Source organism: Lutra lutra, chromosome 7 (genome assembly GCF_902655055.1).
Source record: "Lutra lutra chromosome 7, mLutLut1.2, whole genome shotgun sequence".
NCBI lineage: Eukaryota > Metazoa > Chordata > Mammalia > Carnivora > Mustelidae > Lutra > Lutra lutra.
Window position 1 is genome coordinate 47,699,557 of NC_062284.1, and position 23,467 is coordinate 47,723,023.

The 23,467-nt window shown below is 54.4% G+C and overlaps 1 protein-coding gene across 5 annotated transcripts in view; it reads left to right on the forward strand.

Moving 5' to 3' along the window:
• SMAD3 (SMAD family member 3) overlaps positions 1–22,541 on the forward strand; it is a 118,098-nt gene extending 95,557 nt beyond the window's left edge. For all 5 annotated transcript variants that reach the window (XM_047738476.1, XM_047738479.1, XM_047738480.1 and 2 more), the window contains 5 exons: positions 1,010–1,060; positions 10,699–10,911; positions 12,818–12,955; positions 15,384–15,528; positions 18,032–22,541. In XM_047738476.1, the coding sequence (XP_047594432.1) occupies positions 1,010–1,060; positions 10,699–10,911; positions 12,818–12,955; positions 15,384–15,528; positions 18,032–18,155 (671 nt within the window). In that variant the 3' untranslated portion in view covers positions 18,156–22,541. The remainder of the gene's footprint in view (positions 1–1,009; positions 1,061–10,698; positions 10,912–12,817; positions 12,956–15,383; positions 15,529–18,031) is intronic.
• Positions 22,542–23,467: the final 926 nt, after the last annotated feature.

The window sequence follows — 23,467 nt, forward strand, 5'->3', positions numbered from 1 at the left end:
CAGGAAAGCACTTATGGAGCGCCCACCGTGTGCCAGTCCCGGGACAGCTGTTTGTATGCGCACGACCGCCCTTCACGTCTGCAGATCACACGGGGGATGCTCTTATTCGCATTTTATACCTGAAGGGGGGGGGGAATCGGGTCTCAAAGAAGTTAAACCACTTTGCTAAAACCCCACAGCTGATATATTGGGCGCAGGCCTGGACTCCGGGGCCAGTTTGGAAACTCTGCCTCTTCCCGGGCTCTTCCACATTCCCTGATGGACTGGGTTCTGGAGGAGGAAAAGAAGCCCGTGGCTCCTCCCCCACTCTCGGGGAGGTTACAGCCGGGTTGGGGAGCAGGAACAGACCCCCTTTAACAGCTCAAAGCACCTCTGCAGGCAGACTGGCAGGTGGTGGTGGTTGGGGGCTGCATCTCCCACAGGCTGTTCCAGCTGGGGGCAGGGACACGGGGATGAGCCAAGTTGCTCTGGGGAGAGGCACCCTCTGGGTTTTCTGATGCCATGCGGTTTTCTCTGTTCTGGGAGCAACGGGTGGAGAGAAGGGAGCAGGACAGGAAGAACTGGGTAGGTTCAGACATCGTTCCCCAGGAACCATCATGCCTCACATCAGATGTCACTCTGGTTGGAGGCCTGTGGGATTTCTGAGGCAGCTTGCGGCGTTTCCTGAGACCTGGGAAGGGGCTGCATTTGGGACGGACAGCTGCAGGTCTTGCTGTGCAGGAGGTTGAGGCTTTGCTGCCCCTGAGCAAAGCTGGGGAGAGGGCCTTCCCTGCCCATCTCGTTTGCCTGGGGGCATAGCTGCAGGGGAGCTCCAGGCCCTGCGCTGTGGGCTTGGGCAGGACTCTCACACCATTGAGTCCTGGGAGAGACCTCTGAGGTTATCTGATTATCCATCTGTGCCGCAGGCAAAGACTGGGACCCAGGAACTGGGTTGAGCTGGCGTTCAGTAATCCAGCTCTCCAAGTCAAGAATGTTCTATTAGTTCTCACAACTGTGTCTCACCTCGCAGGTTCTCCAAACCTATCCCCGAATCCGATGTCCCCAGCGCACAATAATTTGGGTAAGTATCTCCCTGTCTAGCAGTAGCCCTGGCTGGTGGCCGGTGTGGGGAGGGGGCCCTGAACGTGAGGCTCTCTTCCCCACCTCCACCCCACCCCCACCATCAGCTGAGCTCAGCCCATCAGGTTTCTGGTTACAGTGATTCTGGGGTCACCCATGGAACAGAGTAACCTGAGAGCAGTGGTGGCAGGAAAAAGGTGACCATGTGCTGGGTTTGTATTTCCCCTGAGTGGCTGTCAGACGTGAGTGAATGAAAATCCCCCAAACCTTGTGCTCAGGAGCCGAGAAGCTGTGGTCAGCCAAGCACTCGTGTGTGGTTTGATGCAAAGCCACGGACGGCTGTGTGGACTCTGGCCCCCTGACTTCTGTTGACTGGTTTCAAGAGAGACTTAGGGTTTTATCCTAGTATTTCATCTTATAATTATGTACTTTTTAGTTTTATTTTTTTTTTAAAGCTTAGTGTTTAAAAGAGTATTTACTTATTTGTCAGAAAAGAGACAGAAAACACAAGCAGGGTGGGGGGGGTGTGGCAGAGGGAGAAGCAGACTCCCCTACTGAGCAGAGAGCCTGATGTGGGGCTCGATCCCAGGACCCTGGGATCATGACCAGAGCCAAAGGCAGATCCTCAACTGGCTTAGCCACCCAGGCGGCCCATGTGCCTTTTATTTGAAATAGCGAGATATAAAGAAATTGGGGGTGTGGGAAGGGTGAGCACAGTTGCCCCTCATCCCCTCACCCTCCCACACTGTTCTTGTTTTGTTATGGTCCTTCTGACGTTTGTGGATCAGGGGTCTGTATTAGTGCCTCAACAGTGGTGACCACAGTTGTCCACCCATTTTTTTTTCTTTCTTCTTCTTCCTTTGTAAAGGCATTTCTGTATTTAGATGCCCCCTCTCTCCTCTTGCCTTGTCTCCTGATGTTTTAGAGCAGGTGGACCATCAGTTCTGTGGGAGGGCGGCTTCTGGGCTCCAGGAGCAACCCTCTGCTCCTGAGTGGGGCCTGCTGAAAGGCTCAAGGCAAATGGAACTTCCACTCTGTCTTTATTGGGGGCTGTTTTTTTTTTTTAAATGTGCTGGTCTGGTAGTTTTGGGAAAATGTGAGTTTGATTTCGTTTGGGCCTTGACTTCTGGGGTTTGGTTTATGGCTCGGGAAAAGAAAGAGTTAATATTCAAGTTCCGTGAATGGGGTGGAGGTTGGTCTGGCTTTTATTCCTAGTTGTTTCCAGGCCTTGACTGATAGCATCAGATGAAGAAAAGCATTTAAAACCTCGGGAGATGCCTGAAACCCTTTCATAGAGGCTGACAAGTGGGCAGTGTGAAATGGGACTTTGGGCGAATCTGTTCTAACATCTTTGTAAAATAATATCACTGTGAGTGTTGGGCTTTGCAGAGGGAAGGTCACATTCCTGATGTGAAAGGACCGATTGAGTTATTAAAAACAAACTCTGAAGGCTAGAAGCTGTGTTAACACTTGAGAAATTAAAGGCCAGGATCTTGAACTCGACTCTGAGTTTCCAGCTTTGGAGGTTAGCTGGTTTAAATTTCATGTGGGGGCCGTTCTACTCCCCCGGCCTTTGGCCAAGGCAGCCCCATGAGTCCGCAGACCCTGAGGCAGGCCCTTGCCTCGGAAGCTGTGCTGCCTCAGTGGTTCAGAATGAAGGCTGTCCCAGGTGGTAGCTTGCTGGGAATTCCCTTCTGGTTTGGGTAGACCAGGACGACAGGATGGTTTTTGAACTTGGACCTGGGGCAGGGGTGTCCCACGGACTCAGTTCTCCCTCTCTGCTGCCCCATTCCTCAGGCCCCTGGGGTGAGGGCTGAGAATGCTTCGGTCATTTCTCCAAAGGCTGGAATAGCCCCCAGGCCGGGTGGAGGGAGAGTGGGTGCCGGTGTGCTGGGAACACCTGCGTGGGGGGGACGAGTCAGCTCATGAGTCAGGGGCAGGACTCGTGGTGAGACATCAGTGTTTCCTGTCCACTTGTGGGGACCCAGAACCACCCCCCCCACCTTCACCTTTTCAAAACTCTTGGCTTCGTCCCCACCCAGAAAATCTCACGGACTCCAGGCATCCTCTCTGGAAGGGAGGGATGAAGGTGATGATGATGGCAAACATTTCTTGACAACTTAGTGTTTGGAGCGCTTCATGCACGTTAACCCAGGGTTCATAACCACTGCACACAATGGCACACTATGATTCTTCACTTGCCTGATTAGGAAGCCAAGGAGCAGGCTGGTCACCTCACTCCTGCCAAGTAAATGGAGAAGCTTCGAACTCAGGCCTTTGGAATTCAGAGCACGTGCTTCTGTCTGCAGCAGGACACGGTCTCACTGCATTGTTTAGACCAGCTCCCCTGTCCTCACCTCCTCCTTAGGACAAAGCTCTAGCAGGGCTCTTATTGGCGTTGAGGGCGGGTCTCGGGTTTAGGAGCCAGGGTGGGAGCCCTGCCCACCAGCCTTTGTCTTCCTTCCTCGTTGATGCCCCAGGAACTTCCTGCCAGTCCAGGTGGGGCGGGGGGTTCAAGGAGGACTCACAGACCCTGCCATCAAGATACTATGGCCTTGGGGCACCTGGGTGGCTCAGTGGGTTAAAGCCTCTGCCCTCGGCTCGGGTCATGATCTCAGGGTCCTGGGATAGAGCCCCACGTCAGGCTCTCTGCTCAGCAGGGAGCCTGCTTCTCTTCCTCTCTCTCTGCCTGCCTCTCTGCCTGCTTGTGATCTCTGTCAAATAAATAAAATCTTAAAAAAAAAAAAAGATACTATGGCCTTGTGGGGAATCAATAAGGCAGGAGTAAACGTAATTCTGAAATGAGAAGTAGGTGCAGTTGAAATAGCCAGAGGGTCCAAAGGAGGCAGTGATGGCATCCCGGTGTGGACCTGCCCCCAGGCTGGCCTGTGTCCCTGTGGAATTCATTCAGTCAGGTCTGCTGTGTTCCCAGTATGTGCAGATACTGGGAGTCCATGTGGGCATTCACAATCTGATGGGAGTGGTGGGAGGGGTCTCTGTCCCCCCCGTGAGGCATTGTGCCAGATCTCAAGGGAGTAGGCAGAAGGGGAACTGTGTAGGCCAAGGAGGAAAGTGCCAGATCAGGTAGGAAGACCTCAGAGTCATGGTGACAGGTATGAGCTGGCCCCGGAAGGACAGGTGGGACGCTGGGAGGCAGAGAAGGAGGGAAGGACATCGCGGGTAGAGGGAAGGGCATGAAAGGGGAGGGGGAGCTCAGAGGACAGCCACTGTTGTGGTTGGCTGGGATGAGAGGGGCAGATGAGGCTGGTGATGCAGTGGGGGCACTGAGCAAAGAGCTTTGAATGCCACACTCAGTGGTTCCCTTCTTGCCTACGAATGAAGTCACTGGGGGAAGGGTCATTGGTTATCAGATGACAGCCTCATAAAGATTAACCTGGCCACTGTATAGAAGTTAAACTCTAGAGGAAATGGCTGGTGGCCAAACCCCAGCACCCCCCAGATTTAAAAAGAAAAACCTGCCCTTAGAAAGCTGTTAAACTGAAGGAGACCAAGATGAACGCTTTGGAGCGATGGCGGCGGGGCTGGGAGGGTCACTGAGAAAGGCCATGGACCTGAATCAGCAGGCAATTATTGACCAACTTTAACTGGGAAGCTGGTGAGGCAGGATGTCCAGGAGCCGGAATGGGCTTGGGCGGGAAGGTGGCAATGAATGGCCGATGTCTAACTGTGTCCAGGACACAACCAAGCTGTCCGGAGAGACGCCGGGGCTGGCCCTGCTGACTTTGGAAGCCATTAGCCTGTGGGCAGCCTTTCCCAAAGTGGGGTCAGGGAGACAGGGTTTTGTCATCACCGGAGTTTGGAAACCTGTGCTGTAAGCCCCCCCCACAACCCCCCCCAGCCCTGGGCACCCAGGGCACTCACGTGGAAGGGCCTCTGAGCAGCCCTGTGGAAGGGAGGCCCGTTGGTTGGAGCCTTTCACCTCCGCATCTGAGCATTGCCGAAACACTTCGCTCTCATAACCTGTCAACCATCTGTAGGATCTCACCCTGGAAACTCTGACAGAGATCCGGCTGAAGTCCTGGGAGTGGATGAATTGGGAGAGGAAAACCCAGCTCGAGGAGGACGGAAGGCCAGAGAGGGACTGATGGGGTGCCCTGGGAGGGAGGAGGTTGGGGAAGAGGCTGAGGGTCAGGGGAGGGCTGGGTCCGGCAGCCAGAACAGTGGGAGGCCAGTGAGCAGGTGGGAAGGAGAGGCCTTGAGGTGACGTCGGGAGTTTAAATGCACCCTCGGAGCACCTGCGAGGAAAGGTGGGGGCTGAGGTCGTATGGGCGGGGCAAGTAAAAGGCAAGATGACAGTAGGGAAGGATGGGGACATCTCAGGACATTGGACTATTTCCTGCAAAGCAATTATGTGGGAAGAGAGGAAACAGAGGACATCTGGCTTGCTCCTCATATCCTTCCCACTCTGGGCAAGAGACTGAGGCTCCTGCCACAGCGAGGCCACTCCTGGTGACTGGGGGCGGGGCCCAGATGAGTGACTGCCCGCCAGCTCAGCTCCTTGTCAGAGGCAGGCTCTGGGGAGACCCGGCGGTTCCGTCTTGCAGGGAAGGGATGTGAGCAGGTGACGAGCCTGTGCTTCCACATCATGCTCCATGAGTCACCTGGGCTTTCCTGAGCCCTGAAGTCAAGGATTGGGCCGAATGGAGGGGAAGGAGAAGGGAAGTGGGAAGAGGAAAAAGATAAGGAGCTAGACCCTGCCGGTAAGTGGTTCTTGCTTTAAAGGGAGACATTTGGGAAGGGGTCTTGACTGATGGAGAAGAGGTACCAGGGAGCACCTCCGGGATAGCGGCTACACTGGAGCTGGACCAGGTGACAGTTCCCAGAGTGCCTCTCATGGAAGCTCTGAAGAGAGCTCCTCCCTGAAAGAGGCCGTGGTCCAGGTGACAGCCTGCCTGGTTCCAGGTGTCTTCCCGCTGCCACATAGAGCTCTTGCTATGGTCTCCTCAGGCTCTGATCTCCTCAAGCTAAAGAAATTACAGGCATCTTGATGACAGCAAGGCAGCCGCTGGTCTTGGCTGCAGCAAATTGGTCCTAGCTGGAAGAGCAGGGGGCTGCTGTCCGTGCACACCTCGTTTTGTTGTCCTCCCCCTTAAGGAGCTAGGTTGGAACTGGAGCCCCAGGTGTGGGGAGCCCGCCATCCTGGGCCTGAGGGAACTAACCTTGGGGGACACAAGTGGCTCTGATGCACAGAGTGGTGAGGGAATGTTCCAGAGCCATGTGAGCCAGGGCTGAATGGTTGAGCTTGGGTCGATGAGGGGTGGGCAGCCCAGGCAGCAGGGACGGCAGGGACTGAGCTAGGACCTTGGGGGTGCCTGGGGACTAGAGCGTAGTGGCATCTCCAGGGCGGGAAGTCACACTGCCTTCCACAGGGGAGGAGGGCCCAGGCAGTTTGTTCACATTCTGACCTTTACCCTTTGTGACTCTGGTGCTCTGCCCGCTCCTAGCTTTTGATTCATCGTAGAAAGTTAATTTCCCCCTGCCATCCCCCACTCCTTTTCCTTTACCGGATTTGAATCTCTTGCACATGTTTTTAATAGGCATCCCTTAATCCAAGCGTTGCCTTCTGGGTTTTATTCTGTTTTCTTTTTCTTAAACAAAACAGAAAGTCTATGCCAGCTTGGAATAGGGCTTAAAAGTGGAGCCAGCCAGCGCCGTCAGGCTGGCGGGGAGCCAGCTGTGAATGAAGTGCCCCACGCCCCTCGAGAAGTCTGGCTGATACCATGCTGGTGGGAGCAGGGGCCGAGAGCGGTGGGAGCGGGGGGCGCGGGAGGTTCCTGCTGCTCCAACACCTCTGCTCTAGGAAGAGCGATGAGCCCAGACGCAGCAGTCTGCCCGGGAGCAGGGCCGTGTGCAGGGGCAGCCTTGGGCACACACCATTGTCTAGCATGCTAGGTGTGCCGAGGTTGTGGCCTGGAGATGCAAAACTACTGTCAGGGAGGCAAGTGCCCTTAGCCCTGGGAGAGTCATCCTCTCACAGGAGCCTCTGTGTGGCATGTCTTCAGGTCCTTTGCAAGGAGCGATCTTATGCAAAATGGCCTCTGCATTTGTTGGAAGACTCTTGGAATTCAGTCTGGCTGGCTTGATGGATGTGGGAGGAGATTCAGGTTGCCACCTGATTTCTTAAAAGATTTCTTTTGAGACTTAGGGCCAGGGCAAGCTTTGATTCCCCTGCAGAACTTGTCAGCATTGTCTGTACACAACCAGAGACACGTAGCATGTGATGTTCCCTTTTTGCCTTGTCTGCTAGGGAGCTCAGAGCCAAGCTGAGTGCTCTCTCAGTAACTATAACCCCTGATTTTACTGTTTATAATGTTCTCATTTCCAGCATCCTGACTTTACATTTTTCTTGTACTTAACCATGATGTGGATAAATCTTTGGGAACAAATGAGGAAATAAAAATGAGGATACATGTGCTGTTTAAGAATAAGTTGCCGTTCAAGGGAGAACCCAGAAGTGGCGACCATACATTTTGGTCTGCAGCTCCCTTTGCAGAGGTTCCTTGAGGAGGGGCAGCTGAGAGGTGCCGGGAGGGGCAGAGGTGAAAGGCACGGCTGGGTCTTAGGTGTTTCTGGAGACTTGTGACTACATGGCTGGGGGCACTGCCCCAGCTCAGTCCTGCTTCCAAACACAGGCCAGCTCATCCGAACAGCACTCAGGAAAATGGTACCCTTCAGACTTGGCCTTGGCCTGACTGCCCTGCCCTCCCCCACACCCCTAACTCCTCAAACTAGCATCTCTTTAATTATGTGTCAGGCTCCCGAGTCCAGCGTTTGCCACCACATTGTCCAGTGTGTGTCTGTAAGTTGCAGGGATGTTTAGATAAGGGCTCAGATCTGCTTGGGGGGGCCTCTTGGGCCAGGACCCCAAGCCTCTCTCTGGTCCTGAGATGCCTCAAAGCCCACATTTCCCCTGAGTGGTTCTGGCACCACGCTGCCCAATGGGTGGCCTGTGGCTTTTCTTCTTTTGATGGGTAGGCTGTGCCAGGCTTCCTGGGAGCCAAGCTCTCTCTCTCTTCTGTCTGCACTAAACCCAGGGGGTGCTGGAAGGCTTTATGATTTGGGGTGAGGACTCTGTTCTGTACTTTGCTGGAGACGCCAAGGCCAGTGCAGAGCAGCCCCAGCTGCCTCTCCAGGCTGACCCCCGCCAGATGCACAGTGACCTGGATGGTCTGCACTAGGCGTCTTCCAGGAAAGTTGCAGTGGCTGTCCAAGCCGGGAGAGCTCACAAAGCAAGGCCAGCAGAGCCAGCCCCTGGGCAGTGGTGGTCGGCAGCCCCTACTCAGGACTTCTTGCCTCCGACGCGTTGCCCGACCCTTTTGAGTGCCTGGATTATACTTGGATTTCTTGGGGGTTTTTTTGTTTTTGTTTTTTTTTTAAGGTCGCCAAAGCAACATAGCTCACATTTTAGTGACCACATTGTTTAAAATATAGCTTATCTCATTGGAATGTCGGAGCGTGGAGTGACACCAGAGCCGGATGGGGCCCATGTGGCTCAACCCGACCTCCGGGGCCCAGGCCGCAAGCCACGGTCGCCCCTGCCCCATCACTCCTCCCCTCCCCCATTAAAAGTAGCCCCTCCCGTCTCTCATCTTCCCTGGGAAGAGAGGAGAGGGCCAAGGACGTTTTGCTTCCCCACAGTGGAGGCCGGGGCAGGAGCAGGACGTACTCAGGTTCTCGTACATCCTCAGCTCTAATCGTCAGCACCACGTATGGAATGCTTGATGCGTGCCCCGCGCTTTTGGGATTTCTCCCAGTCGGTCCGCAGACTGGGCAGCGTTGGTGAAGAGGGCCGCCCGTCCCGTGGCTGTGGAGAGCCACGTGTCAAGCTGAAACCCTCAGAACTGGTTTGGTTTGCTCACAGTCACACAGCCGATCCGTGTGGAGTGCCGAGTGCATTCTGGGCCGCCTAGCGGTAAAGCCTGGGCTCCATAACCTGGCTAAATCTGGAAGGCCGTGGTCTCCACGCAGGGGCTCTTCTGCCCCTTCAAAGACAGCTGGCAGTGTCTGGAGCCGTTTGTCCTTGTCCCGGCTGGGGTGGGGGTGATGGATGTGTGCCACTGGCATTTAGTGGGTGCTGCTACACAGCCTATAACAGACGGTGCTCCCCCCCCTGCCCAGTCCAAGGATCATTTGGCCCAAGATGTTGATGATGCTGGGGCGAAGAGGCTGATCTAGGTGTCCCAGCCCTCCCACGGACGCTTTCTGGGCCTGTGCTCAGTGCAGGAATGTTACCGATCTGCATCTTCTCACACACGGGGTAGGTGTTCTCCTTCCCCTGAGAAGGGATCGTAGGCACAGACCCCACAAGTAGATCTGGGCCCTCGGCCCTGCAGGCCCCTCCCAGAACAGTTTCTGATTTTTTTTTTCCTCTTGTGCTTCACACATTTCCAAAGGCCTGGTGAGCAGATTTCCCCATGGGTTCTCACTCCAGGCAGTGAGCTGGGGTCTCTGGCCAGGGCTCAGCGCTGGCACGGTGAGCCTTTCCTGTCCCTTGTACCCGATCCCGCAGATGCACCCTAAGTACTCAGGGGACTCCAAATATATTTAATATCAGGCTGGAGGTCTAAGACGGAGGAGTGAGAAGGGGCAGGGCCTCCTTGGTTCTCCAAGAGGGAGGTGGATTCACATAGGCAGTGAGGGGGGTCAGGACGATACTCCACCCCCATGTTGGGGCCATGTGGGGCAGGAGGCTGGATCGGAGTGTTGGGGAGTCCTGTTACGATGCTGCAGCACTGATGGCAGGGAGGAAGGATGGGGGTCATGGACCCAATGGGGTATCAGAGATGGTGCAGGGAGGGCCAGGGGCCCGGACAGGTGTGGACTAGGGTGGCCGGAGGTGACAGGAAGGTGAGGGAGTTCCAGGAAAGATGATAGGGGGATTGTGTAACGGGAAACCTCTATTTCAGGGTTCCCAACTCTTATTAGAAAGAGAACTGGTGTCTCCCAAGATGGCAGTTTTGCTTTGAGGAGCCCTTGGTTGAGACCACAGGACAAATGGAGAATTTCTTTTAGGTGGCTTTGTGTCTTAGCCATCCCGACAGACAGCACGTGGAGACATTTGGAAGATCATTTCTATAATAGCTGTGGGTTCACTCTGTGGACCATGCGCGTGTGGTCGGAGGCCCAGCGCCCTGTGGGCCCCCCCACAGCCCGGGCTTTGCCAGCCTTGTCATCTTACAGGCTCAGAGTGCCTGAGACCAGGCAGAGCCGAAAGCTGAAAGCCCCTCTTGGAGGCCAACAGGCCAGGAGGTGGCCATGTGGGTGGCATGGCCACCCCTGGGGAACCTGCCGGGCCTGTTCAGCAGGCTTGCCCAGGTGCTGGGTGATGCCTGGCCCTCCTTGAAGACAGCACGAACCCAAGGCCAGCCAGGCAGGATGGGGCCCTTTATGAGCTAAGACTAAATGAAAGCGGCAAGGCAAGTGGAGAAGCCCTTTTCCAAATGCTAGAGGCTTTATCACATTGGATCCCGCAGGCTTCGGTAGAACAAGGCACAAGGTCTGGGGATTGTAACACCCTCGGAGAGGTACAGAAATAGCCTTGCGGAGCAGCCAGGGGAGCTCGCTGGGGAGCAGGCGAACTGGGGGCCCCTGACCCAGTAGCCTGGCTTGTCTCCCCAGACCTGCAGCCTGTCACCTACTGCGAGCCGGCCTTCTGGTGCTCCATCTCCTACTATGAACTGAACCAGCGCGTTGGGGAAACATTCCACGCCTCGCAGCCTTCCATGACCGTGGATGGCTTCACCGACCCCTCCAACTCGGAGCGCTTCTGCTTGGGGCTGCTCTCCAACGTCAACAGGAACGCGGCCGTGGAGCTCACGCGGAGGCACATCGGTAAGGGCACCTCATCCACTCCCCCTCCCCACCCCCAGCGGCTAAGCAGCCTGGGCCCAGAACCCACCTGCCCCTCCTAACCCCCCTCCCCCCTCCACTGTGCTGTACCTTCTGCTGGGACCTGGGGAAAGGACCCACTTCCCCAGCCAGCCCCCGAACTCTGTATTGCCCTATTTAGGGGCTAGGCCAGAAAAGTTCACATTGCTTGGTCACTCCCATTCGAAAACACAGATTAAGTCTGAAGAGGGGAAACCCAAGTACGAAAACGCTCACTTGAGGGGATAAAAATGGCAAATCTATGAAAAGGGCAATATGTGTGATTATCTTAATAAACATACCCGTAAAGGACTGACTGCTAGGTGGAGAGGTAGGTAGTGTCCAGAGTGATCTTTTATTAATTTCATATAGGCTGCCACAACCTTCTAACACCCAGAACATACTTAAGAGACCACTTTGTTTATGGAAGAGGGAGCTGTGTGTGTGTCACCTGGATATTCATAGTTTGGGGATCCTGAGTCCCTCAGAAGACCCTGGAGATGGTATAATAGGGTATGGGTAGTCCAGAGCCCCTCCGGGCAAACCCCGGAGCTGGGCAGGGCACCAGCGGGTTGGTCCTAAGTGCACCAGAGCACCCTTGATCTTGTCCATATCATGTCTTGAGTTTTCACGGAAAATTTCATTTGAAGAGAGGATTTTATGGTTAAAAGATGAAACGGGAAGCCATGGGTCTGGGCCTGGGTTCTCGTTCTCCAGGGGAACAACTGATGCCCACGAGAGAGCAGAGCCTTGCTGAGGCCACACCGTGAGTGTGACCTAGTTGGTGACAAACAGCCCCCTGCCACTGAGCCCTCAGCCTTACCCGACAGCATCCATATTTGTTTTACTTAAAAAAGATGGGTCCTGAGTGGCATCCATAGGTGTTTACTTATTTTCCTTACGCTTTTCTATATTTTAAAAATAGTGGTTCAGAAACTACCAAAACAAAACACATTTTTGTTCTTTTTGTCGGGGTCTTTCCATCTCTGCCTCTGCTCTTGACAGACAATCCAGCGGCCCCTCTTTGTGGACCCCGAGTCCCCCCACACCCCTCGTGTGTCGTGCCAAACTAAGGAGAAAGGGGCTCTGGGGCCATCATGGGACGAGGAGGCAGAACTCCCAGCGGCCCCCTGGTTTCTGTCCCACTTGACCTCGTGCCTGTAGAATCTGGCTCCGTCTCCAGCCCTCTGGGCCTCTTCCCCAGAAGCGGCAACAGAGGCCGTCCTGTGCGGAAGAGAGCCTCCCCGGGCTGAGAGCAGCATGTTTACGTCATGTCAGCGTGTTTACGTAACTGCTTGCTCGGCTTGCAGAGCCAACTTAAAAATAATTTCTGTCCAACTGGAATGGATTTAAGAGATGGAGGAAAAGTGAATGACAGAAACCTATGGAATGTTTTAGAAAAATGCACAGAGGGGAGAAGGTACGGGGGTGGCATGAAGCCATCCCTGTCATGAAGGGCCCTTGGGATGTCTGCTGAATGAGTTTCTGTTGTAGCTCCCACTCAGTGGGCGCTGTGTGGGGCTCGGCCGCCCTATGAGGTGCGTGTGAGTGTCACCCATCTTCCGAAGAGACGGACGCTCAGAGGCTGAGGCACTTGATGTTGGCCCATGGCTTGTCTGTGGCCAAGGCCGTCATGCAGACTTAGCCCATGCCCCTTCCCTGCGTCACTGGCCGCCCCGCGTTAGGGGACCCGGTGTCACCCCCCACACCCCCTGCGGGTTTAAGCTTGGGCTCTGGGTCCTGTTTGTCCGATGAGGCTGGCGGGGAAGCAGTCACTCAGAGCACTGGCTGCAGCTTGGGCCCCTTGGCATGCCTCAGCTGGCCTTGGGGCCAGCCCCACCCCAGTCCAGTCTGACCCTCATCTCTCCAGGGCGAGGCGTGCGGCTGTACTACATTGGAGGGGAGGTCTTCGCAGAGTGCCTCAGCGACAGCGCCATCTTCGTCCAGTCGCCCAACTGTAACCAGCGCTACGGCTGGCACCCGGCCACCGTCTGCAAGATCCCGCCAGGTATGAGCTCTCACGGCCCCGCCCCGTTCGTGCTTCCGAGATGCCGGGGCTTTCTCCGTCCTTACCTTTTCTCCTCTTCTGCGTTTGTACTGCCAGCCTGGAGGGGCTTCATAGGGGTTTTGTCTGTGTCTTACTGGCCGACCGCGCTCTCCTTGACCCCCCTGGGAGCAGACGCAGCCTCTGATGGCTCTGCCTTTGATCCACGGCCACTTGCTTGCTCCACTTGCACAGGCATCATGCTTTCGTCCTTCACTCCACAAGCTTGCACGGCATGTGGGCGCCATGCCAGGTGCTTGAGGGAGACGGAGGGGTCCGGGAGGCCCTGCTGCTGTCCCCACAGACCTTACAGACAGGCTGAGTGTATGAGACAAAGACACAAATGGGTTTAATACAAGGAAGGGTACTAATCACCAAGGAAGCAGCAGAGATAGGTGCTCTTGGATCCAGGGAGAAAAACTCATTTAAGTGTTGGGATGGATCGGGGAAGGCTTCCTGAAGGCAGCGCACAGGCATTGAGGGCTGGCTGGCATTCGGCACAGAGTGACGGTTGAGGTGGGGACCTCGAGGGTACATTATGGGTCAAGGCCCCGGGGGTGAATGGAGAGTAGGGCACATGCGGGTGGAACTCTGGCTGGAGAGGCCATATAAGAAGCAGGAAATGTTTAGAAAGCATGATGGGGCCAGGCCCCAGAAGGATGCAAGAAAGTTCTGCTTTGATTCTGGGGAGCTCTTGCAGGTTTTCTGAGTAGAACTGATGAATCCCACCTGTATTCCAAGAAATGGCTACAGGCTGCACCCCAGAGGGGGCTTAGATAGGGCCACAGCTATGCAGCAACACAGGCAGAGACAGACCCCATCTGGGCCTCCGGACCTAGAAAACCCAGGCGGAGAGCCCCTCCAGAGCCCACTTCTCACAGGCACGCAGCCCCGGGCCATGCTGCTGGCAGAGTGTGGGCTGTGATAGGGCTGGTACTGGGTGTGGCATGTGTTTCCTCCTCCTGGTAGCAGATGATAGCAGAGTGATGAGCTTTGGGCAGGGTCAGCTTGAGAATGCAGAAGCTCTGAAAGATCAGCACTCGCCATTTCCTGCGTATTGTGTAGTTGTGTCTCCAGAGGACATCTCTAGCTTTGCTCTCACACAGTCTTCTCCCATTATCCTGGCTCCTCAGGTGAGGAGACAAGTTCAGAGAGGGTAAGCCACCTGCCCCGAGGCACACAGCTAGGGAGTGGCTGAGCTGGGATGAGCCTAGGTCGGTGGGACCTTGGAGTCCAGTGGTCCTTCTGCTTCTTGGCTTGGCTGGGAGTCGGACCGGAGTCGGACCCCACCTGCTGTCCCGTGTCATCAGACTTCCCCTTGGAGAAAAAGAAAACTGGAAGCTCGGTTGTGTTCCTGGCCTTGTGGCTACTCCCTTCCCCAGCCATCCCACACCTTTCTGGGGAGGGCTGACTTGGCCCTGGTGGGGTTTGTTATCATAGACCATAGGAGCTAGGAGGACCCCCGAGGCCAGCCTCCCATTTTACAAAGGAGACCCAGGCTTATGAAGAGAAAGTGACCGGCCCAGAGTCACACAGCAAGATTAGGAGTCCGGTGTTGGCCTGTTAATAAATGTCACCTTAACTCACCTGTTGGGTATTTCTAGCATGTGCTATTGTTATTTTTCTGATTGACATATTCAGGCATTCAGGCAGTACAACTTCAGGAGATTATAAACTTTATTTGGGCCTGGCTCGGGTTTTACTGCCTGGAGAGTTAGACACACACCTTCACTTTGCTGCGAATGTCACCCTGACCCAGCCATGTGCCCCAAGGCCAAACTGTGGCCTGAGTCTCTTGCTCCTTCCTGGTCCTGGGTGGATTCAGCAGGGAAGCCCGGGTAGAAGGTACTCTGGGACCCTCTGGGAGCCACCTGTTGGAGCAGCAGGCTGCGGAGCCTTTCGTCTGGCCTGTTTACCCTGTGCCTACTGTCAAGGGCTCCTGCTTGCTGGGTGGTCAGCCATGCCCCACACAGCCATGGGCATTCTGGCTTAGGTACCTTATGTCTCTGGTCCCTGGAGTCCTGCCTTGGCCCTTTTGCCCAGGGCAAGGCCCACCTCTCCAAACCCTTCCTCAGGTTGTTAGGTCACTGGCTTTACCGTCTTCCTCAGCCTTCCCTGGCTCCGGGAGCTGGAGCTCACAGGCCAGTGTTGAACCCAGCCCTGCGTGTTGGCCACTGAGGTGGGGACGGCTTCAAGGGCAGGGACTGAGGGGGCCTGTCCTTAGTGTGGTGCCGAGTGCGGAGTATGGGGCTAACGCACGGAATCACCGTGTGCCACTTGAGCTGGGTGAGGTATGCTGTTCTGGATGACGCAGGGGTGGCTTCAGCCAGGAGTGGGACACTGGACACGTATGCCTCTGTCCCCACAAGCACTGTTTTTGTTCTCTTGGTAGGGTGCAACCTGAAGATCTTCAACAACCAGGAGTTCGCTGCCCTCCTGGCTCAGTCCGTCAACCAGGGCTTCGAGGCGGTCTACCAGTTGACCCGGATGTGCACCATCCGCATGAGCTTCGTCAAGGGCTGGGGAGCGGAATACAGGTCAGGTCTGGGTGCCACCTGTTATGGGGGCCCGACCGCACAGGACTCAAGCAGCAGAGCAGGGGCCCCTTAGAGATGAGCTAGGCCACCCTCACCCCAGAGAGCAGAGACCAAGGATCAGAGGCCGTGGCTTGGTGGGCCGGAAGGGCCCAAGCCACGCTGGGTAAGGAAGGGCTGAGCATGGCAGTGTCTCACGCACCAGAAACACGTATGTTCTAGTTCTTCTCTTCCTCACCATCACCCTGGGCAGGGACACTGGCACCACCGCCGGTGCACAGATGAGGGGACCAAGGCCCAGGGAGGGAAAGTGACTTGCCTGAAGTCACATCATTAGCGGAAAAGCTGAGCCTAGCACTCTGCCTCTTGGCTCCTTGCTTGTTGTTCATTTTGGGCGGATGATTTTAGGACCATTCTCTCCAAGGAGTTGTTCTGCCCTTCTCTGGGGCTCTGGCTCTGATGGAGGTGACCCTGAGGATCTCAGGTATTAAAATTGAGACGCAGATGGGAGGAGAGAAGATTTGGGTAGTCAAAAAGGAACAGAGTTTACTCGCTAAGAAAGGAGTTTTATTTTTTTTCAGAATTTCAGATACTGGTTTAAACATAGCACTGGTCAGGTCTACCTGGTCTGTTCTGTTGAATCTCCCAGAGCATCTGGCTTGGGTTTGGCGAAGCTGGTCCCTTTTCTTTCCACACCTAGACTGGAGGGTGTGAGGGCCAGAGCCCTGTGGCCCTCCGGCCCCCAGGTCTCGTGGCAGACACAGAGGAGCCCGCAAGGCAGCCTGGGCCAGCGCCTTGCGAGTAACTGCCCCTTTCTCTTCATTTTTCCAGATGTTTGGAATCCATTTTGTTTTGTAGTCATTCTGCACCCAGGCCAAACCCATTTCAATATTGGCTCTGGGCCACCGTTTGTAATGAAATCCAGATGAGCATGACTTATGGAAAGTCAGATTCTCATTAGAGGATTTCGGTCCGTAAAGCCCTCTCCTATTTACCGTATTTGAGCTGCTGTTCCCTGTGTCTGCCCCACAGGCCCAGGGAACACAGCACCTTGGTCTGGAGAGGGGGGGCGTCTCTGTGAAATCCAGGATGAGTGACTAACCGAGTAATGAAAGTAGTCAGGCCTCTCAGGAGAACTTACAGCCCAGTTATGATGGCCTGAGGAGATGAGCCCAGGCCCGAGGGCCCAGCCCAAGAGAGATTTTAGCCCACATTTTGGCCCTGGCTAAAATCATTTATGGGACCAGAGTGAAAGGTTACAAAATTAGTATTTTTCTTTCAGTGGGGAAGGGAACTACTTAGCTGGACACCAATGGAAAAGAGCCAGATAGAGGTCCTTTTGCTCTTCCTACACTCAGACTTCTCAGAGGACTGTACTCAGGCACTTCAGGTCAGAGAGGCACCCTGGGGTCCACAAGCCCATCTAGAAACCTCCACTCGGGCCCAGCCTAGGCCAAGCAAGGAGGGCAGTGGCCTCGAGCTTGCACACCACAGTGGCCCTCCAGCTCCCAAGTGCTGGGAGGAGGTCCCTTGGTGGTGGAAGCCTTTCCCTGGGGGCACTGTGTCACCATGTGGGACATGCTGCCAGCACGTGGGGTCCTGTGCGGCCTACCATGTCACTGCCACCTGGCAGCCCCACAGAGCTGCCTAATGGGCGGGTGCGGCCCCTTCCCAGAACAGTCTTGCCCTCCTTCTGCCTCTTGGGCCAAAGAGAGAGTAAGGTTTCATCCCTCCTGTCAGACGGCCAACAGCGGGGAGGGCCCCGGGCCCAGGCCTCTCACCTCCAGCTGGCACTAGCACCTCCGGCCTCAGCAGATAGCCTTTGCTCACTGGAGGCCTTTGGGAGCTCGCCTGTGGGCTGCATCATCAACCAGCCTGAATTTAGACAAAGTGCTTTGGGGAAAAGAAACGTGTGGTGTGCCTTGGTTTTTTCCAGTAATTGTTCCATGGCTTGCTCTGCTTGTAAGATTTTCCAAAATAAGACCATAGATGGGAATTATATCAGCATATTGGGAACTGATGGCATGTAGGTTCTGTCGGCGCTGTGCAGAAAACACCCCTCCATCAGACAGACACACGTCATCAGGGCCTGCTGGGACTGGACCTGGCCCTGGAGCTGAGGCTGCCCATTCAGGACAGATGGGACCCAGGGAGACCTTTGTTCAGACTGGAAGTTCTTTACAGGGGGGCCCGTCACAGAAACGGGTGGACAAGTAGGATACCCTGGAATTTGCCTCACACATTTAACCCTTGAAGGGCTATTTCCTTCCCTGGCGAGAGAACCGGATTTGTCAAGGCTCTTCCTGGTTGGAGGAGTTTGCCCTGGCGGTCTCAGCAAGTCATTGGATCCTCCTCTAGAGCAGGGTCTAGGAAGGCCCCATGGGCCTATCTCTGGCTCTGGCTAGAGGACTCTCATCAAAGCAGGAAGAGGTGTTCTGACTTATATGTGTGTGCTTCTACACATTTTTGAAGTCTCCCAGCCCACCCCTCTCCCTATGTCTTGCAGGAGACAAACCGTGACCAGCACCCCCTGCTGGATCGAGCTGCACCTGAATGGGCCTTTGCAGTGGCTTGACAAGGTCCTCACTCAGATGGGCTCCCCAAGCATCCGCTGTTCCAGTGTGTCTTAGAGACACTGGGTGTGAAGGGGGAGGGTGGGGGGAGGGTGGGCTTTGGGGGGAAAGGCCGCATAGGAGGAGAAAATTGGAACTCACTATTGTCAATGAAGAAGAAATTTTTCTCCCTCAATCAAAGCGGCACTGACCTGTTTTCCAAAACGCAAAAGCAAACCCAGAGATGGATTTTCTGAAACAGCTGTGTCTGCCAAACACAAGTGTCCTCTGGCCCCCATTGGAAGGGCAAGAACCGGCTTCTGCTCTGGCAGCTTGAGCAAACAGGTAGTAGTTCACCACCTGCCCCCTCCTCCCAGCCCCCTTCGGATTTAATGACAGCAATCTGGGATGTCACTGTCCAACAGGAAATGGCCCTGGGTTCCGGACTGGAGTGTGAAACTCACCTTGGGTGTTCTAGGTGGGACAGAGCCTGCAGGGGCGGGAGCGAACCTCAAGCCTAGCTCTCTGGCGCTTCTGACCAGTGCTTCAGCTGAGCATTCCTGAGCCCCAGCACTCCAGCAGACCCTGCACCTGAGGAGCCGGATTGACTTGGGGTGGGGAGGGGAGCGCATCTGTCCCCTTTCCTCTGACAGCGTCCCGAGAAGGGTGAACCAGCGTGCTCAGAACATGCGCTCGCGGACAGTGGGGAAAGTGGACAAGACCCCTCCTCTCAAATTTGTCCTTTCTCACTTGGAACGGTTGGGAGATCTGCTGAGACTCAGCGCTTATGCAATGTATATTTTCTCTTCTCGCGTTAATCTCAGAGATTTGAAGCACGTGAGATGGTCACGTGAGGCAGGAGGCAGCTGTCGCATCAGTGGGGTCTGAGCGGAGGCGACGCTCCATTCCGTGGGTCTGCAGTCCTCTGTAAGAGCTCACTTGCTATTCTCATGCATCCGGCTCTCTTGGTTTACGTAGTCAGTTGCATTAATTAAATGAGCTTTGTCGTATGCTCGTTTAAATGTTTATTTTATATTTAAAAAAAAAATCCTGGGTTGGCACATTGACGGGGAAACCAGCATTGTGGGGGGGCTGGCAACCTCTCTCTCTCAAGGTGAAGCTTTTCCAGGTTTTGTTGAGAAGACACCTGCCAGCACTTCTGGAAACTGAAATTAACAGAAGCAAATGCACCCGAAGGGAAAAAAAATCTCAGGCCAACATAGGCAAATGAAAAAGGGCTAAATTTTTTTTTTTTTTTTTTTTTACACCTTGGAAAATTGGAGCCTTGGAGCACAGAGGTGTGCCGTCTTCCCCCCCCAGGGATGTAAGATTATCTGGCTCATGGCCGAGGATCATCAGTGACGACTTCAGCAGCTATACTGTGTAAGAAGTACTGTTCCCAGTGGCAATTAGTGAGGAAACTGGTATAAATTATTTCAACTGGAAAAAATCCCTTTTCAACTGGCCTCTTGCAGAATACAGCATTGCCACTTGTAACTGGGACTTTATTCTTCGTCACTGTTTTTTTATGAAATGACTTTATCCCATCTTTTTGCATGGATTTCTACCAGGAAAAGCCAAGGGATTTCCCATGGAAGTCCTGTCTGATTCCAGGTGAAGGGCAGAAAATGTCTACTTCTGGCGGGTATAAATATCAAATGTGATGCCGTTTCTGATGCCTTACGGAGACAGTGGGAGCTTCCCGGCGCCTCCCCGGCAGGATCCTAATGCCCCTGCAGCTCCAGCCGTGTGGTTTCCAGGTAGGAGGGCTGCTTTCCAAGCTCCCCGAGGACACAGGAAGAGATGGGAGGAGCACCTTGCCAGACCAATGCTGGTCTTTGACTCAGAGCCCAGAGACCCCACACAACCGCCCTCTCCCTGAGATGGTCAGACACTGAGGGGCCGGAATTCACCTGCTATGAAGCCATCTGCCAACTGCTGCTCCCAGGAAGCTGGCTGGGCGTACCTGGACGTGCACGCGAGCTCCTGGTCAGGTCTGAGACTTGTGGTGCGGGCACTCCACTGTGGCCTCCGCTGGTGCCGTGGTGCCCTTCCCCGAAGCCAGGGCAGCGGTTTCCGAGGGCCTGCGTTCTCCATTGGCCTCCGGCTCCTCCTAGGCCTTCCTGTGGCACACAGCCATCCTCCTGTTTCTTGGGGACTCGCTTCAGATACAGCATGGTTTGAGCGATCTGGTGGCTGTGCCTGGATGGTGTCTTGGCACCCCTGATGCTCAGGGCCGAGGGCTACTTTTAGGAGGTGTGAAGTCGCAGTCTTGTGTTTCTACAAAAGCTTACTTGGCCCCTCTTCTTTATAGACTAGACCCCTGGAGGAAGATGTGAGAGGAAAATGTAGGTAAGTCCACCTCTAGAAGAAATTCAGTCAGACTTAGAGGTGAGGACTTGGTGCCCCTCCCATCAGAGAGGCTGCAGCTGTACTGGGGGTGGTGGTCTGCAGGGGTCGGGGGGGACTTGTGTCCTATTAGTGGCCTTTAAGTCACAAAGCGGTTTTCTTAGTTTGAAAATCCTGTTGTAGGAATGGCATTTTCATGTTAAAGAGAATTTTTAAAGGACAGTTGATAGGGGCAGGAGAAAATAGGGTAGTCCGGGGGCAGGGATGGAGGGCAGTTTTAACTGTCCTGTCCTGGGTGGGGTTCCCCACCCAATCGCCTTCACTCTGGGGCTGATGCTGCCCCGAGCCCCCAAGGAGCTAGCCCGGGGCCTGAGGTCCTCAGCTGTGCACCACCCCCAGGAGCCAACATCTCTGCTCTTCCTTTCCTCCCCCACCCCTCTTCCCAACTTTATTTAGTAACTTAGGTCCTTCCAGCACAAGCCCAGTAGGTAGCTGCCCCAGCGGCTTCGGGTTACAGGCCTGTGCTGGAACATCATCTCAGCTGGCCACCTTCCTGGCGGGCTGCAGACGATCTGACATTTTGAGACAAGCTGAGAGTCAGGAGCGGGGACTCTGACTCTTCTTAGGAAGCGCGCACGCACACAAGGGCAAGGCTGCTGGCAGACTTTCCCATTGTCCTTATGTTGTCTGTGTTGTATTTTTTTATTGACCGTGGTGATTTTTTAAAAATCATTAATGTATTGGAATGAGCTGTAGCACGTATCTTGTGCTTAGTTTTTTTTTTTAACTCCATCTTCCCTTGGCTTCCTAGTGTTTGGACCTATCCCGGGGCTAAGTGCTTTTACTCAAACTGCAGGAAAAGGCTTTAAGTAGCATGTTCATGTCACACACGCATGTATGTAATCTGGGGAGAAGGCAGATGGGGTTTCAGCCTGGGCCCCCAGCTGCTCTGAGACTTCATACCAGTCTTTCCCCAGGCCCAGAGCTCACCTGAGGCCCATCTCTGTTGTCCTTAAAAGGATGAGGAAGATGAATCTGGGGACTGTTCACAGGCCGGTTTCCCAGGGGGGTTACCCATAGCAAGAGTGGGCCTGAGTTTAATGCTGGGCTCTGTGTGACTTTAAGGGGCAGAGTTGGCTCCAAGATCTATAGTATGTCCCCAATTTACTAAAAACGCAACAGCTGTGTTGTACCATTTTTCTTTTTGGGGCCTGAACGTTCCCTTCTAGATCATCCATCTGAGGAGTATCCACTACTTCTCAAGAGGGTAGAAAAGCAAAACACATACCCAGCAGGCTGTGGCTCTGACACGAAGAGGAAGGGTCTCTCATGGAAGGGTGGCAGGCAGTGGGGACATGATGAGGTCCAGGCAACTTTCTAGAAACACAGCTAGCCGATCATGTAAACTGGATTGAGAAATGCTCTCAGTGATTCTGTAATTGATTTTTTTATGCTGAAATAATGTACACTCTAGCATTCTGGTGTTTTTATATTTATGTAATAATTCCTTAAAACCATTCAAGACAGAGAACTATTTAATTGTTTTGGAGAAAGTCAGAAAGGTCTCTCTGGGCAAGAGTCAGGGGCCCAGCCCGTTCTGAACGCTGCTGGTTGAGGGCACAGCGCTCAGCGTCCAGAAGCTACCAGCCTCCCCCCCCCCCCCCCCCCACCAAACTGGCTAAGCACATGGCAGCACGCACAAATGGGAGGAGGGGCTGCAGGCTCTTCCCCAAGGGACCTCGGAACCCAACCCCTATCCCTTCAGAGCAGTGAGATCTCCAGCCACAGGGATGGAGCCGGAGCCCACTCCCTCCCCTTCTTCACTCACCTCCCTGCTGCTGTGGCAAGGAGGCTCTTCCAGACTCTCTGGGGTGGGGCTGGGGGGGGGGCGGGGACAGAGTGTGGAGGGTGTTGGGTGACCTTCACTTCTCAGCCAGCCTGACCTTTGAACACCTTTGTAAAAAGCATGTATGTATTTATAGTGGTTTAGATTTTTCTAACTTTTGTATCTTAAGAGCAGAGCACCTGTTTAAGCATTTTACCCCTATTGTTAAAGATCTGTGTCATCTCTTTCCCCTGTAAGTGCCCTTCTAATAAACTTTTCATTGAAAAGCTCTTGCTGGGTGGGGAGATTTTTAAAGGGAGCCCCCAAGAGGGTCCCAGGGGCTTCAGAAACATCTTCATCCCCACCCCCCATTCTGCCCCAGCCTTTTCCACTTACCCAGGGTACCTTGCAGTGCCAGCCCACCCTCCAGGGACAACAGGAGCCCCAGCTCAGCCCAGCAAAGGTCAGGCGTGTCACACCAGGTACCTCTCCCTCACTTCCCACATCTAAGCACCACACCAGTCCCAGCGCTGCCATCCCTGTGTCGGCATTTTGCATCCAATCTCTCATCCAAGGCCTTCAAGTACAGGAAAGATGAGTGCCACCAGATTCATCCCCCCACAGGCATGGAGGTAGTTTTAGATTCCTAAAGGTTTTCACACTGCAGCTCCAAGGACTTGGTCAGTGCCTCTGAAAACTCCCAAGGAGAAATAGACTACTTGGTTGAATCTTCACTGACCCCAGATAATGTGGATTAAGAAACAAGATTAAAATGGATAAACAAGTTTTTCAGGGGTGGGGAATGGCATGGGGCTAAAATAATCCTCTAGCCGGGCCACTTGTCCAGCTTTTTCCTGCTAAGGAACTCCCCAAATACCTCCCACACCTGAACAGAGGCCAAGTTCACAGGGGCGGCACCCCTGGGCCTAGAGATTGGGCCCCCACGGCCTGCAGTGAAGTCCTACCTTCAGAATTACTAGTTCTACCATCCTGTCCCCGTCTTCCCCAAGGTTTTAGCCAGTATTTCTCAGCAAGTGACTCAAATCCCCAACTCTAACCCAACCTGTTCCTTCAGATCCACAACTTAAAATTCCAGTTGCCTAGTAAATGGGACCCAAATCACAGCAGCCCCAACCCGTCCCCTCTTCCAGCTCGTTCAAGCTAGCACTCTCTAGGGACTCCCAGTTTTGATCAGTAGCCTGCCCCCCTCTCCCCC